Source organism: Petromyzon marinus, chromosome 23 (genome assembly GCF_048934315.1).
Source record: "Petromyzon marinus isolate PM22_M1 ecotype Great Lakes invasive population chromosome 23, UKy_Petmar_22M1.pri1.0, whole genome shotgun sequence".
Lineage (NCBI taxonomy): Eukaryota > Metazoa > Chordata > Hyperoartia > Petromyzontiformes > Petromyzontidae > Petromyzon > Petromyzon marinus.
Window position 1 is genome coordinate 1,170,745 of NC_133689.1, and position 17,432 is coordinate 1,188,176.

At 46.7% G+C, this 17,432-nt stretch overlaps 1 protein-coding gene across 6 annotated transcripts in view; it reads left to right on the plus strand.

Annotated features, from left to right (window-relative positions):
- Positions 1 to 7,296: 7,296 nt before the first annotated feature.
- LAMA2 (laminin subunit alpha 2) overlaps positions 7,297 to 17,432 on the plus strand; it is a 102,215-nt gene continuing 92,079 nt past the window's right edge. For all 6 annotated transcript variants that reach the window (XM_032959281.2, XM_076068907.1, XM_076068909.1 and 3 more), the window contains exon 1: positions 7,297 to 7,643. In XM_032959281.2, coding sequence (XP_032815172.2) covers positions 7,559 to 7,643 — 85 coding nt within the window. In that variant the 5' untranslated portion in view covers positions 7,297 to 7,558. The remainder of the gene's footprint in view (positions 7,644 to 17,432) is intronic.

The following is a 17,432-nucleotide window of genomic DNA, read 5'->3' on the forward strand; positions in this document are numbered from 1 at the left end:
AACTTCTGCAAAAAGTTGAGCGCTGTTGTAGCACTGAATTCTGATATATATAAGATATGCAAAAACATCACATCTCTCAGACCCTGCGTTTAATATTCCGAGGCCTCTACTTGCATGTGCGCGCTCATTCACATGCACGCGCACTCGTGTATGCATATGTTGAACAGGGCGATACATTTATCGATGCCCCACTGGTTCACAATGACCCTCTTCTCGACAGGTGATGGGGTATTGAGGAAGCGATCGCTGCATATCTCACAGAGAGTGCTAAAATATTTGATTAAGAGAGGCTTTGAAATTAAATTCTATACGTAGTTCTCCCTATTATTTAATTGTAAAAAAAACCTCTGTGTGGCCTTAAAATGAAAAGTATATAATAGGTGGCGTCTCTAGCAATGTCACTTCTTCATAGCGCCACCAATGGCTTTTGCCTGAAATTAAAAAGGCGTGTACACCACTGCTAACGCAGCAGAACCACCACCATCATCATCATCATCAAATAATGTCATAATTTATAGTCTAATGGTTCATCATGTATAACTGTAGATAAATATACTGTAGAGTTGGTGAAGGTTGAAATTGAAAAGATAAAAGTGTGTTGAGGCAATGAGCACAATACCATAATGACCAGGCATCGATGAGATGACATCAGTCGTGTGTCAGGATAAGCTGTGTTTCAGGACACATCGTCAAGTGGAACAGCTCCACTGCTCTCATCAAATGCACCATTCATATTTTTTGACCTCAAACATTTGGCATTGACGTTAATTCCAAAGCACGTATTTAGTGGGCTGTACAGTTTATTTGCGTGGAGTATTTCTTTGTAACCATAAATGTCATTATTTATAACCCTTTGATAATCCACTGCTGTACGAAGGCCTTCCCACGCCGTGTTGGCCTTAGGGGTTGTTGTTTGACCATACTTCGCCACGCTGGTCGGTGTGGGTTAGTGAAATTGATTGGTGGAGAACTAGTACCAATCTAGACATCACTCGTCGCTGAGGTTAGCCGGTAGCCACGGCCGAGAATCTCACTCGGGTCGCCAGGTGCAGAGCGCCCTGCGTGAACCCACGTGCCGGTGTTGTGAGGGTTCAGGACCGGTTTAGATGTCGCTCACCGTTGATGTTCGCCGTTGTCAGGAATCGAACTCGGGTCACCTGGCTTCATAGCGCAGTAAGCACGGTGCCACCTTGCCACCCCACCATAAGGATATATGGAGAGTACGCTGTGTCATCGTTTATCATTGCGTGCCAAATAATAAATGTAATGACTACATTACATGGTCAATTATTTATATTAATTGCAGCCCTCCCGCAGAAACAAATAGGACCAATAATGTTTTTTTATTGAACACTTTCCTACATTGGCTTCATTGTTAAATTTTAAATAGACCTTCGCAAATAAACAATGTTCCTGGGCTCCCCGGCGGTTAAATGCACGTGATACATTTTTTTTTCGGTGCACTAACGTAAATCTTCGTGGTAGGATTGTGCAGATTGCTGAGCGACCGACCGACCTTAAACTTATCCTGCGAGTTTGTCAACAACATTCACGCAAAGTTCTCGGCTCGACCTCCACACTGTAGGAACTGCGAATTTTAAGTAGAATTCAAGGAAAGTCGTTTGCAACAAAGCATCCACAAGCACTCCACAGTAGAAGCATCTATTTAGTTTTAATTAAGTGCTCAGTCTTAAACATTTTAACCTCGCATGAAACGTAAAAAGTTAATTTTTACTGGCTCTGTCATTTTTTTTTTATCACACTCGATATTACTTCCTCGTGTTATTTAATGACGCCTCCATTGCAGTGTCGCTCTCCAATGTGTTTTATGTACCTCCTGTTATTCGGCATAACGTCCGACATTTCGTGTTGGGAGCTTCTTCTGCCCCTACTTTCTGATTGTATCGCGTTGTCAGCTGCTGTGTGAACGCTCAGCATCAATAACCGGCAGCTGGTGCTGCAGCTGGTGTTGGTGCTGTTGTTGCAGCTGGTGCTGCAGCTGGTGCTGCAGCTGGTGCTGGTGTTGCAGCTGGTGCTAGTGTTGCAGCTGGTGTTGCAGCTGGTGCTGCAGATGGTGCTGGTGTTGCAGCTGGTGCTGGTGCTGCAAGCTGGTGCTGCAAGCTGGTGCTGCTGTTGCAGCTGGTGCTAGTGTTGCAGCTGGTGCTGCAGCTGGTGTTGGTGGTGCTGGTATTGCAGCTGGTGCTGCAGCTGGTGCTGGTGTTGCAGCTGGTGCTGGTGCTGCAGCTGGTGCTGCTGCTGCAGCTGGTGCTAGTGTTGCAGCTGGTGCTAGTGTTGCAGCTGGTGTTGCAGCTGGTGCTGCAGCTAGTGCTGCAGTTGGTGCTGCTGTTGCAGCTGGTGCTGGTGCTGCAGCTGGTGCTGGTGCTGCAGCTGCCAACGCTATTCAAGTGAGCAGCTCAATTTGATCTTTTGCAGACCCAGCACGTGGAGCGAAACGTCGGACATCGTGTTGAACAATACGCGATACAACCCGGAAACACGTCTCGGAGCTACAGCACCAAGCCCACGGCAGTGGTGTCCTCGTTTGCAGGATCTTCCAAAATACCGGGAGGAAAATCGCAATGATATTCTCTGGCTGCCACCTTCCGTTCATTGTGGGCCCTGCAGGGCTTCTTCTGTACAGACGCCGCCACGGCCACTCGAGAATCCCACGGGGTTAGGGGAGATTAGATATTCTCTGAAGCCTGCGAGATAGAGAGAGTGCAATTACCACAATAATTGATGAAAGGAATATTACACTGGCAATATTTATTTTAATGCTCTCGGAAATGTGACTAATAACACTGCAATAAAAATGTCACACGTTTCTCTGCTTTAATGAAAAAATGTATTTGCTGCAAGCGACGCAGTGTCAAGACACTGAAATTAATAAAAATGTGCATTTGTATATTCCCATGTTACATCGTGACGCAATCATTTTGTGTGTTGTCTCTCTGCTTGGATGTGCGCTTCTGCACCTGCGATGATGAACGTGAACGCGCCATGCACGAGACGATATTTTTTGGGATATGCCATTTATCGCGATATCGGTTTCCCAGGACTTTGTAATCGTGTTTTACATTTTTCTTGTATTGTTTTGTGCTATGCTGTGGTAATGAATGTTGACAATTATTTTATCTCTTGTCCACTCAACACAAGCCCGTAATACGTATTTTAATCATTGTAACTTTACATACCATACATAATGCCTTATGATGCTAATGCTGTCAGTTAACCAATACATAATTCAGGGAATTGTAATAATAATGACGTTATACAACCCCCCATGTCATAAATTACTCCAGAAAAGAGTTAAACTGCACAACGCCCTCTCTCTCTCCTGAAGCCCTCTCGTCTTGGCCAGCAGCAGACCACGACACGGGCATCTTGCTCGTGAGCCAGAGCGCCGTACACAAAAACAGATTGGCGTGGACGATCAGGCCGATATACCGTCCAGAGAGGGGCTCTCTAGAGCTACAGCTCCCTCTGGTGGGAGTCCGTCCGCCGGCAGTGTCGTGAGCCAGCAACCGCATGGCTGCACGACCGCCCTTGCCGGCGTTCACCACGAAGCCCCCCCCCCACTGCCACCACCGCTGCATTTCAATCGGCACGGCCCCTCACGCGCCCTGCAGAGGGCGCCAGCGCCTCGGTAATGGCTCCACAGCGCCTCCGCGTTTCACGCGTGGCTGGCGGTGTCCTCGACCGGATTGTAATTCAGATTAACCGAAATGACACGTTTTAACAAGGACGCGAATTATTGAATGTATATGGTAATACTGCGTTTGGCAGTGGGTGCACAAGCACAAAAAAAACTAATAAAATAAATCAACACATTAATAAATACGCTGCGGCATTTAAAAGGATAACTGCATATATCAGAAACTATTAAACAATCTTTTTTATTTTACCAGGTAAGGCCTACTTAGCGATTTAGCTCTTTTTCAGAAGCTACCTGGCCACAAATGATAGCTCAACGTGGTGGCTTATCATCATCCCGTGGAAATGTATCACAGCCAAATACTCTAAACGCTTGGTGATGTTGATTCCACACGTGTCGGGATTTACCGGAGGACCCGGAAAAAAATCCATGCGACCACGGGGAGAGAGACACGCACATTCCAAATATGCAGCAGCAAGCGTCAGGGTCGGGATCGAACCAACGACCTCCTGCATACCAGGCGAGGTGGTTAACATTTCGCCACTCTATCAAAATATTTAATGCGAAAATGTACCATCCTGATGGGGATTTAGTATGATCCATAATAGAAGTTTTGGGCTTAGATCGCGTAATTGTGAATATGTCGTTAAACCCACCACCACCCGACATTTAAGAAGAACGAAACAGGAGGAATTCTCCACAAATCTGTCTGTCACCTGATGATGTTGATGGTTGTAATTACTGGCGAAACGTCGTGCTCGAATTGTAAATGTTGTAGGTTTACTCTGCAACACAGCGGTGTTGCTGTATTTGTAACGAATTGGCATGTTTTCTTTCCGTGACAACCCTTAATAATTGGCTGTGTCGGGTGGTGGCGGGTTTAACGACACATTAGTGTCTACGCTATATAACCCCAAACAACCTCTCATGGATAATATTGGTCGCGAAAGCGTACGTGTTAAACTGGGATTTAGCATTTTGAGAAATTCACAACGGAATGACTTGGACACGCTGCTAGTGACTGCATTGAACATTGCGTTAGTGCCGTGATCGTGGAACTGCAGCGATGTGGCAACATACATTACCGTCGCAAAAGGATCCCGTGAGCCCAAGTCACGGTGCAGGTCGGTTCAGCCTTCACCCCCACTCGTCTTGTGTCTGTCGGCAGGTTGCGTGTGATGGGGTTCCGTGTTCACATCACGGCAGTAGCAATGTGGTTCACGAGCTTAATGCCAATGTCGAGGTCTGCTGCCGATCGCAACGAGAGGGCTTCAGCAGAGAGAGAGAGAAGGTTCGTGTCGGCTTCTTGTTCCTCCTCCTCCTCCTAAGTCGAAGGGGCGCAGACTGCAGTGGGTTACCGTGTGGTCCAAAGTTTAGGCTGCATGGTTACAATCGCGCTACTCTGGCTGATCTGGGATTTTTTGCACACACCGTTGGTGTACGGTGCTTTTTCAGGAATATTTTGCTGTTTTTTCCTGGATTTTCTGTTTGCACAGTCACATAGTCACTTTAAGATGTTTTCTTGTTCATGTTTTTGTTTTTTGTTTGTTGCGGTTGCGCCCGATTAAAGAGCCGTAATGGCTCACAGGGCTATACCAAATAAATTAAACTGAAACTAAACTGAAAACTGACCTTCAACTCATCATTCAAGAAGGAGATGGGCGCATCGGCCTGTTGATGTTCTGGTGCGGTTGATGGTTCCATCAGTGCCTACGAGAAGTAGTGTCGACGCCAGGAGAAGTGATGTTTGCTTCTCGAATACGAACGCTCGTTTTTATTACACACTTTTATGATTAGTACTATACACTTTTATTAGTAATACTATACACTTTTATTAGTAATACTATACACTTTTTATTAGTACTATACACTTTTATTATTAGTACTATACACTTTTATTATTAGTACTATACACTTTTATTAGTAGTACTATACACTTTTATTAGTAGTACTATACACTTTTATTAGTAGTACTATACACTTTTATTAGTAGTACTATACACTTTTATTAGTAGTACTATACACTTTTATTAGTAGTACTATACACTTTTATTATTAGTACTATACACTTTTATGATTAGTACTATACACTTTTATTAGTAGTACTATACACTTTTATTATTAGTACTATACACTTTTATTAGTAGTACTACACACTTTTATTAGTAGTACTATACACTTTTATTAGTAGTACTATACACTTTTATTAGTAGTACTATACACTTTTATTAGTAGTACTATACACTTTTATTAGTAGTACTATACACTTTTATTAGTAGTACTATACACTTTTATTATTGACGCTTAATATCTTCGGATATACGAAGCCTGACGAGCTGAACTTTTCCACAGACCCACCTCGCGTGACAATTCAAGATTTAATTTAAGAAACCGGGTCCAGGGCCTGCCCCTCGTGGCCCTATTCGTGTTCTTAACTACATTTTGACTCGTTCATAATCCAAAATTTTACCCCCCACCCCCTTTTTTCGAAATCACGAATGGTCGCGACCGACCTACGAACGCCAAACGTCTCGACGTCCATCCACAGTGGCTGTCGCTGGCCATGCTGCGGTCAATGAGAGGCGGCGCGCTCCGATCGCCACTCGTCACGGCGCTCGAGTGGACGCTGCACTGCCCTCTCCCCCCTTAGCGCGAGAGCCCCACAACAACCATTAGGCTCATTATAGAGAGGTGTTTGGGTTAGATCGCCTAAATATAAATGTATCGTTAAACCCGCCACCACCGACATTTAAGAACAAAACAGGAGGAATTCTCCACAATTATGGCTGGCGCCTGATGATGCTGAGTGCAATTACTGGCGACACGTCACGGTATTTGAATAGTAAATGTTGCAGTGGGTTTACTCTCCAACGCACCGGTTAGTGCTGTGCTAGGAACGTCTATGTGGATAATATTGGCCGCGAAAGCCCCACTACGTGATAAACTAACTATTGCGTTATATAAAAAAACAAGATGTTCAATGCACACTTTTATTTGCACTCAAAAGTATAAAGTAAATTATTTAGACCCCCAAATTAATTCAATTTAAAGTGCTCAATGAAAGTGGGTGTTTCGATGCGTTTCATTTTCTTTTTGCGAGCCACACAATTTTATTGAGCACATCGATATTTGATTAATTCAGGGGTCACATGTTTTTATTTTTTACTTTTGAGTGCAAATAAAAGTGCGTGCATTGGAAAGCTTAGTTTTTTACCGATTGTTTTTTTTAAACTAATTTTTGTGTTTAGTTTGTCCTTACCGCGCACTTCCGATTCGCATAGTTGGCTACGCACGGTGCGAAAGAAGTTCACCGTACATACACTACAGACGTTTATTCTGGACGTCCGCATTTTCTCCTTCGCCCACTTCATTCCACTGGCGAAGTGGGAACAAAAGAACTTCCGCGACAGGAGATCGAACCGGCGATCTTCGAGATTGCAAGTCCAGCGTCCTAGCCATTACACCACGTCAACATCTATATAGACTGTAGTATATATACTGTCAATGAGTTGGCCTGCCTTCCTGGCATGCCACCGATCACGCAGTGGCCACCACCACCAACCACCACGCACCCGACCTCTCTCTCTCTCTCTCCTTGTTTGGAGGCGCGAGTTTTATTTTTATTTTTAAAGCTGCCGCGTTCCTCCGCAGCCCGGACTACAGGCGCAGTAGCGCGCAGCTGCGACGCGTGGCGCCCCACTCATTGCATGGCTCAGCACGGTGGCAAACTCTCGCACGCGTTCGTCATCACAACTATCTTCATCAACCGCATCATCCAGTCGTCGTCTCGGAGGCTGTGACATCAACAGCCAAGCGCTGGACAGCTTCGCCGCGTGAACACTCGAGGGTGACTGTGGAGAGGAGATTCGCCACCACACCGTGATCGGTGTTGAGACTGGAACTATGAGGGCACGAGAATGCGCGCTGCTGCTGCTGCTGCTCGTCACTTGTGCCGCCTGTGCCGGGTTCACTGAAGCCCAGCAGAGAGGTGAGACGGCCTCTCCTCCTCTGTCCACCTTCGTCGCTCTGACGAACGCCGCAACGCACGCGTGTTGTATACATTAGCATCGTGCGTGTGTGCTGCTGGAGCACACCGAGACGACACCACGGAGTGTGTGTGTGGAGTGCTCTTGCCACCGCCATATGGAAATCCAGCAGCAAATGTTTAACGAGCCTGACTCTGCGGATGAGACGCAGAAAGTCTAAACCCGTCCAAAGTTTGCTGGCTCAAAACAAATGCTGCTCGATAATAGTGGTCTGGAATCCCAGCAGGCTGGTGAACAATGTGTGTGTGTACTGTATTTATACGTGGAGACGCAGCACGAGGTTTTGATTACACACGTGTCATTATTTTAATACGGGCTGATCTATTTATAGGTGTCCCGTGGAAACAATGGTGAGAGATTAAAGAGAGAACGACCTTTTCACTTGAACGCCACGACACGAGTCGCGTACTTCATCAGACTTCTAACTCGGGGGCTCTGCAACCAAAACAACAAGTAGAGACGTTCTTTTTAGAATTCTATGTTGAAAAAAAAACCTCTACTTCAAGAGCCGCAACGCACTGTGGTGGTGGATACGAGACGGTGGTCCTGAAATAAATAAAGTCACGAGGCAGTTCCTTAAAGAGCCGCATGCCGCAGGCCGGCGACCCCTGTAATCCCACTCGTCTGTGAGATGCGGAGCCATCCCATTCACAACATTCAGTCACCTGTTGACAAGTTAAAGAGAGTCATTCATAAGTCTGTTAATGGATCGCCAAGTGTAATTTCGTGGTTTTAATGTAGTCTCAATGTTGCATTTAATATCGAGTGTTGAATCTTTCTTGTTTATTATTGGCTGAACATGTACAGTGTATTCACTCTGTATCATGAAGTCGTGACTATAATTATATCCCGAATGTAATTTCAAAGTTCTGCTTTGTCAGTGCATACCAGTTAATCAAACTTCTAATTATATTGAGGAAGAGCGAGGAACACGTGGGTTGGAGAACATAGGCAAGTTATGGGCATCCTATTGACCGTTAAGAAAAGTAAGTGGGCTCGGGCAGGCCACGTTGCTAGAGGTGGTCGAGACTAAGCAAGGAGTGGCAGTCAAGGGAGCGACCACGCCCCGAGAGGACATCCGCCACAACACGGTGACAACGAGGGAATCGCTTCATCCTGCTGTGGATAGATCGCGGCTGATGTCGAGCACTTAAGTGCGTGTTGCAGACCGTATCTTTTAAACGCCAAGCGACTCTCTTCGTGATGTCCCTGGCCTGTTGTGTACACCGCGTGTTTGACGTAGCAAGGCGCGGACGTTGCACTCGTGCGGTCTGTGCACGGCTCCTGCCGACCTCCCGGCCACGTGGCTCAGAGGCAGAGCAAGCGGCTCGCGATCGAAAGGTCGCGAGTTCACATCCCGGTTGGGGGTTGACAGCCCACCATCGTTCCAGGGTCCTTAAAATATCTACCACGTTGTGGAGAAGTCAAATTTTGGTGGTCGTCCAATGGTGACACTAAAACCCCCACCATAGAAATGTGGAATGCCCAGCACGGGCTCAGGGCTGCAAACAGGAGATGAGCACCAGTGCCTCAATGCTCATTTTGGCAAAAACTCACGTTGACGTTTTAATGGCCCGTGTGTGCAGGGAGTTTAGCGTTGGTGTGTGGGGCTCTTGCTAAGCCCATGGGCAGTGCCGTCTGCCCATTGCCCCTGCCCTTGGCTAGAAGCAACAGGGCCTAATAATAGAGGGAGTCTTGCATGTGTTCACCACGCGCTTGTCATCGGACTGCGATTGTTTAGCAGTGCGCGTAGCTATATCTGTGCGTATTATTTTTAAATAAGACATGATTCTACATTCGATGTATACAGTAGAGCTCTCCGTATCCGAGGCAATGTACGGGACGATGGTCGCGGGTCCTTTTTGAGACAATTGTGGATAGTAGGATTCATCTGAGGATGAACTCCAATTATCTGCAAAATGTGTGTTTTATAGGAAGCCATTCGGCAGTGCTGCGTGGAAAAACATGCAGATACAAGGAAGAATATGGTCCGGATAATATAATAATATAATCGTGGCACTTCCTGTAGACTCTATCATTTGTGTGGATAATAGGATTGACGTGTGATAGGGCTAGAGGAGTGCTGCTACAGTCTATAAGGGAAATGACAAACAGTTTATAACGGTGTATTAAAAGTGTGCAGATCCACACCTTTAACCAATGCATTGACTCTTAAGCCAATGGACCGACGAGACTTTCTGTCCTATTTCATATTAAAATAAATGAGTAACTGCTGCGTTGCGGTCACCACATGGCCAGTAGGCAACGAGACGTGGAGCGGCGTGCACCAGATCCACCCCGGCTGGCGGAGAACTCGACAACACACGCTGCTCAGGCTGCAAGGTTCCAACATCGTTAGGCGAAGTGTCATTCACGTGGATGGCATTTAGATGCTCAAAGTGTTATGAAGACCCGGGTCCTTCAGGGTTGACCTCCATGTCTTGTTCAAGATAACCATATATGATTGGTTCACTGCTAGGTCGGGTGGCTCAGAGGTCAGAGAACGGACCCGGCACCGCTGAAGTCCTGGGTTTGAACCCAGGCAGCCGATGGTGAATAACGGGGTTTTAAAGCGAGGTGACTATGGTCTCAGCTTCGTAACCAATTTTTTTTTAATTCTTTTTAAATTCCCAACACGTGAAATGTGGTTCCGCATATAATTTGGCTAAATTCCAGCTGTGAGAATTGAAGACGTAAATTTCCCTGGCCTTCATATTGCAAGGAATTAACTCCTCCGCGATGTTTTCACGCGGGTAAATGAAGTAAAAAAGAATCACGGATAACCTCGCGGATAATACGATCCGTGATGTTCGTCCCCAAATCACAGCGGATAAGAGGAGTTCTGCTCTATGACCATCGCCGTAAGAGCTGGGGCCCGAGTTGAACTGCGCACAGCAGCCGCAGCAACACGGCGTGCAGGAAGGGAGTTTTCTATTAAAAGATCACCTTCATGTGCAGCAGCATTCGAGGCCTTACTTGTTCCGGCCCAGTTTAGCGGAGCAGGCTGAGGCCAAATTGGCAGCCGAGCAGTCGTGGGCGGTCATTCTGTGTGCTGTGGTGCTCAGAGTGGTGGAGCGGTGGTGTAGCGGTTAGCGCTATGCTGCGCTACGAACCTGGCGGCCCGAGTTCGATTCTCGCTCACGGCCAACACCAGCGACGATTATCTGAACCGGTCCTGCCCCCCCCCCCACTCTCCTAGGTCGACTCAGCCTCAAATGAGTGCCCAGTGCGGTGTGTAAACATCGCTACTAGGGAGACAAAGGCGGTTGGTCGTGGTGCTGGTCACCCACGCTCTCGTGTGCCGTTCTGGCCTTCATAGGTGCTCGCTAACAGCACTTGTCCCAACAGTTTGTTACAGGCTATACAGGGGATCTTTGTCTTTTGGTGGTGCTAAGAGTGGTTACAATGTTGAGTGTGAGGTCACTTGATAAATCCTCATGTCGGGTTACCGTGATTAGCTTCTGTCTCTTATTTGACTGCCCGTGTTCACCAGGAATCTTTACCTGACACTCCGCGTGCACGTATAGTTAGTGAGTGACCCTTTTGTGAATCCACAAACGGATGAGGACCTTCCAATGCTGTGCAAGTCGTGGTGACTCTTTGACCATAACTCACCACTCCGGTCACTGCGGGTTGGTGACGGTGGGTAGCATAGACGTAGGAGCGCATGAGTACATGACAACAATGGGTGTTGCCGAGAAGACCTCTGCTGCTTGTAACGTAGGCCCCATCCCAATGACAACCTATTTGTGTCTGCAGGGGACGTCAATCCAAGCGCTATCCAGGCCCAAGCATGCTTAGCTTTTGAGATGCAAATTATATCGGACACCTTGTGTGTCATTTGGTCACAGACTAGCTGAGAGTGAATGTTTGCAAATGCTTTTGAGCAGAAATTTCCTGCATCGCCCGTGGGAGCAGCTGTCCCACGCTGCCACTGGTTTCGCAGAACTCCGTCATATTAATCAGCGAGCACTAGTCTGTCGAACACGTTCAGCCGTTTACAAATCGGTTATCATCATCGTCGTGAGCCACGATCTACGCACTGCTGGATGAAGGCCTCCACAAGCCGTCGCTATCTCTCACGGCTCTGCGCTGTCACACAAATCTGTTATCGTTGGCAGAATTTTGTTCACATTCTTGTTCTCCCGAAATTCTAATGAGACGCTGTTTGCCGAGCGTTAAAAAAATAATGTGAACACGCTCGTTGTGAGGGTACGACGGTCATTCAAAGCTGAGAACCGTGCCGCTGGTAATGGGAATTTACACGCGGTTTATTTGACTGTCGGTCGAGTTCACATTTCGTGACGGAGGCGCCACATTGCTCTGTTGGACAGGAATCGTGCCTTGGTCTTCCGTGACGGCTTCATGAACCGTCTTCGTGGAGTGGTGCTCTCGAAACTTGGATGTTAAATGAAGATTAAAAATAGGCCTGGATATCAAATTTTCGACACTGAAAACTATTTTCTGATTAATTTGACAAATGGAAGTGATGTCACTAATATGTGGCACTAATATTCCAAAAATGGTCTCACGTGACACGAGGTGACGTAATTTCGTTCTTGCTGTGGTGTGCAATAACCATGCATGCTGTCGGAATCGCAGCGAACGTTCAATTTCCCTGCGGCGTCGCTCGAGAGACCAGGCCGTTGTGTCCCGGCGTATTTGGCAAGTTTGTAAAGTTACACCGCAAATTACTCGATTGTATTATTACACAGCGATCGTTGTCTCCTCTGCTGTGAAAACTTGTCACGGTCATCCTGAAATAGAGTCACGAGACTTCGTGAGACTTTCTAGGATAAACAAGCATCGTATTAACAATAGTACCATGTGTTCGTGTGCAGACACGTAAAGATGTAACATAGTTTTTACGAAATGAAAATACAAAAAATATTAGAAATTGTCCATAAAAATCAAAAATACTATATTTGTATTTAAAAACTCATCGCTACCGTCTCTGGGCTCGATGTCAGAACGTAACAACACAATCTCAGTTAATTTGAGAGCAAATTTCGCTTGTCAAAGCACAATCAAAACAGTAATTACTTTTGCCATGCTGAAGCTAATTAAGTTCTTAATTAAATGTTATTTTACAGGGTGTGTTCACAGTAATAGCAGCAATTATCTTGAGCCAAATACAATTACTGCACTCGAAATTAAAACGGTAAATTGACTTTTATCTTTGCTACCCTGGAGGCCAAGGGGTCGAGCTCGAGTTCACGTGAAATCGTAACCTCCAGTGGTTCCTCTTTTATTTGACCGACTCGGTTATAGAGCCTGTGGTGGTGATCATAACGAGGAGAGAGCTGAGGTTGTGAGGGGGGGGGGGAGCAGTTTCGCAGTGGTTCGGACACCGCACTGCAATCCCACCCACCCGACTTTGATTCCCAGACGCGACTGACATCAGTGGTGACAATGATATCCGAGCCTATCCTGGGTCCCTCCTCAACGAGCCCACACTGACCGGTATGGTGAAGCATGGTCATATGAGCCCGCGACCCACACCGTATGGGGAGGCCCTCATCCAGCAGTGGATTGACCATTGGCTGTACTTTTTTTTTATAGCTACACATACTGGCAACTTCAAAAACAAATCATCAGGCGTGGTTGGTGTGCTTTGATATTTTGTTTATTTAAAACCTCTTTCCAGAATTATTTATTTTGCATTCGACAGCTCAGAAAGTGACATTTGCAACATCTCACAATAGTGACAATAGCAATGTGTAACCCTTCATCAAACCATTCAGTGTGTCATCATCATGATGGTGGGGGTTTGTCTATACTTCACCGCTCTGGTCGTTGTGGATTGGTGAAGGCATTTGGGGGATCAGAACTGGCAGGGCATCTCTCGCCACTGACGTTAGCCGTGGCCGGCGATCAAATCCAAGCCGCCGAGCAGAGAGCGCCAAACGCCGCGCTCGTACACCTGATCTCATCACGCGTAGCCATTTAAATAAACTATCTAATTGCACGTAGGCATTCCAATCAAGAGCGGTGCAATTTTAATTTGACTGACAGTAGTTGAGCTCCACAGTCGAATATTTTATTCCATACTAAAGTTGTCACGTGCGGACAACACCCTTCTGCTATTAGCAAAAATGTCTCGAATATCACACGGCACTGGGGAATCTGTATACCCATAGAGGCCTTTGTGCAGGAAAACAGATTATTTGCTCTCCCTTAAAAAAATGTTCTTCATTGTAAAACGAAAAAAAACACTCCCAGATTCCAACGCTAAAAGAAAACACATGTTGCGCGCATACACACACACTCACACACACTCACACACACACTGACACACATACTCACACACACGTTTGTGTGTGAGTGCGTGTGAGCGGAGAAACCCCGCGCATTGCTGGGTCCCTGCGTGCTGAGAAGCAGTGAATCAGCCCCTCTGTGGGTGAAACGCGGCCGCGCTCGTTGTGCGATAAACGGCACTCAGTCCCTCGGGCGGTCGCGAAGGTAAAAGCCCCTGACCTTTAGCCGTCACGCCAACATTCATTTCCTCCCGACATTTCGCCGGTGATTTTTCTTCGTGGACGCACAACGGTCGGTCCTGCATGCGCCATCGAATACCAAACGATGACAGGGGTTGAGATTCGTCGTGCGGTGCGCATCGATCGAGCCCCGAGAGCAGTAATGTGGTTGTCGGGTGTCAATAGATGTGCAATCTGGCCTCAGCGGGGCATTGGGGGTAGTGCGTTGGCCACTTGTTGCAGAGCTTCGTGGTTCGAATCCAGCATGGCCACGCGGATTAATGCTGCCGCGTGTATTAACCTGGTTCGCAGCGGATGTTCGCCATGATGGCCGGCAGATCCTTCCATGCAACATCTCACAAAACGCAAAAAAAGCATTTAAACATCATCGTTGCTTCGAGCAGCCTTCGGATCTCGGACCAAAAGTCACCGGCGCCTCGACTCTCGAGCATCGCCACAGGCCCCCGCGACCGCGTCTCTGGAGTATGTCGCCGGACAAATGAACGTGCCCGTGATGTAAAGATCCCCCGGCGTCACTCGACACGAGCAGAACGTCGTGTGTCCGCGTCGCTGTCCACAGTCGCGATTGAAGGAGCGCGAAGCTGACCAACAGGCATGAGTGGGGACAGCCCTGAGGGCCATCGCCAGCCGCCACCCGTTGGCCGTGGCTTGTCGTTCCCCAAGTACGCTGATGCAGCCCGAATTCATGCATTTGCATAACGCACCATCCCTTTAAAACAGTCGGTCGCACGCCGTCGCCCGCGTGGCAGTGAACGCAGCGGTCCGTGTGGGTGCACGGACCCGGACCACGGCGTTGGAGCGCAGCAGTAAAGGCGTAGTAGCAGTATCATTCTAGATTTGAAGCTTTCGTGACTGCAAGGATCCATACTCTTTGGTTCTATTCGGTAAAGTCACGTAGGTAAAAAAATAAAACAACAAAAATCACGACGTTTCGGCCACAACGCAAGCGGCCTTCATCAGGTGAAGGGACCAACCTGTCCAGTGGACAGCGTTGGAGTGAAGCAAGCCAAGCGCTGGTCGCCTCCTTTTAAGCTGGGAGGGGGTAAACCGCAAACGCCTTGAAAAGGAAATTAGCATAACACACACCACTAACGACGCTTGGAATTAGCACAAGATGATAATACACCACCCTGGAAGTTTGGAGTGCCACTACTAGAATAAATATACTGTACCATTGAAAATTAGTTTAATGTTTGGTTCGATTTAGAACATCTTTCCAATGGTTGTTTAATTTGAAACCATCTTCTCGGTTGAAATTGTGTCTGTGTTTGTAAATCTGAATTGCCTCGTGGACAAATCTCTGATGATAACCTGTCGGTTTTCGGACAATCTGAAAACAGTACTGGCTAGAGGGCTAAATTTTGCTGTCACCCCGAAACATATCCCTGTAGATGATATAATCTCTCAGGTCGATGTAGCCCTCAAAGGCGTAGGACACATCCAAGCAGACGTTGCGAGAGCTGAAATATCCACTATTCTCAAGAATGCTAAGAAACCCATTAGCAACATCAGTAAAAATGAACGCTCTGAACTCGCGAATTTAAAAAATAGAAATGATACAGTCATCCTCTCAGCCGACAAAGGCAATGCCACTGTAATTATGGATAGAGATTCGTACAACAAAATCCAGAACCTACTCAACGATGGAAGTTACTAAAAAAATTAAAATGACCCTACTAATAGCCTAACTATAAAAACCAACAAGTCCTCCCTAATCGAACCAACTAAACGTCCCTCCCTAAAACCTTCTGCTGCAAGACCCCCTAGATTATATGGTCTCCCTAAGATTCATAAAGAAGGCACCCCACTACGACCCATCGTATCCACGATCAACTCCCCTACCTATAAGCTAGCACGTTTTCTGTCAGATACCTTGCTACCTTTCACTGGCAAGACCTCCTCAGCAGTACTTAACTCAGCCCAATTGGTCTCTATGGTCAAAGACGTTATACTGTCCCCCGACGATATCCTTGTCAGCTTTGATGTGGTCTCTCTGTTCACCAAGGTCCCAGTAACTGATACCATTGAAATAATTGAAAATTTGGTACAACATGGACTAGACCCCGATACACCTGCGCTGGTTAGACACTGCCTCACCAATACCTACTTTACTTGGAATGGCACCTTCTACAAACAAAATGAGGGTACCCCCATGGGTTCTCCCTTATCACCAGTGATAGCCAATGTTTTCATGGAGAAATTTGAATCAGACGCCATCCAGACTTCCACCCTCAGACCTTCCCTGTGGAAGAGATATGTAGACGACACTTTCGCCATTTGGCCACATGGCCTCCCAGCTTTGAACCTCTTCCTACACCACACCAATTCCAGACATCCCGCCATCAAATTGACCATGGAAGTGGAGAAAGATGGCAAGCTGCCGTTCTTGGATGTTTTGTTTGAGAGGAGACCTGATGGCTCATTGGGACATTCTGTCTACAGGAAACCCACCCACACAGATTCCTACTTGAAACCTGATTCCCACCACCACCCGACTCAAAATAATTCTCTCATCAAAACGTTATACCACAGGGCTCATTGCATTTCGGACCAACACCACCTGGCCAGTGAATTAAAACACGTACATCTGGCCCTTAAGAGAAACGGATACTCTGACTGTACCATCCGCCAAGCTGTTTCTCCCTCCATACAGAAACAACCACTTGATACTCCGGTCAAAACCATCACACTACCATATATAGCAGGCGTTACTAAAAAGATCTCCCAAATTCTAAACAAACACAAGATCCTGGTTCGGTTCAATACAGTACACAAAATCCGTGACCTGATCCCATCCGTGAAGGTTGTCATTCCTGACTTACAGTACCCCGGGGTTTACAAATTGAGCTGCATTTGTGGTGATTGCTATATCGGGGAGACGAAACGACATGTTTCTGACCGAATTCGCGAGCACAAATCAGATATGAAACACGGCAGAACGAATTATTCTGCCATGGCTGATCATTGTTACAACGCTGTGGGTGATCACGATATAATTTTCTCCGATACCAAGGTCCTTTGCAAACCGACAGGTTATCATCAGAGATTTGTCCACGAGGCGATTCAGATTTACAAACGCAGACACAATTTCAATCGAGAAGATGGTTTCAAATTAAGCAACCATTGGAAAGATGTTCTAAATTGAACCAAATATTAAACTAATTTTCAATGGTACTTCCAGGGTGGTGTATTATCATCGTGTGCTAATTCCAAGCGTCGTTAGTGGTGTGTGTT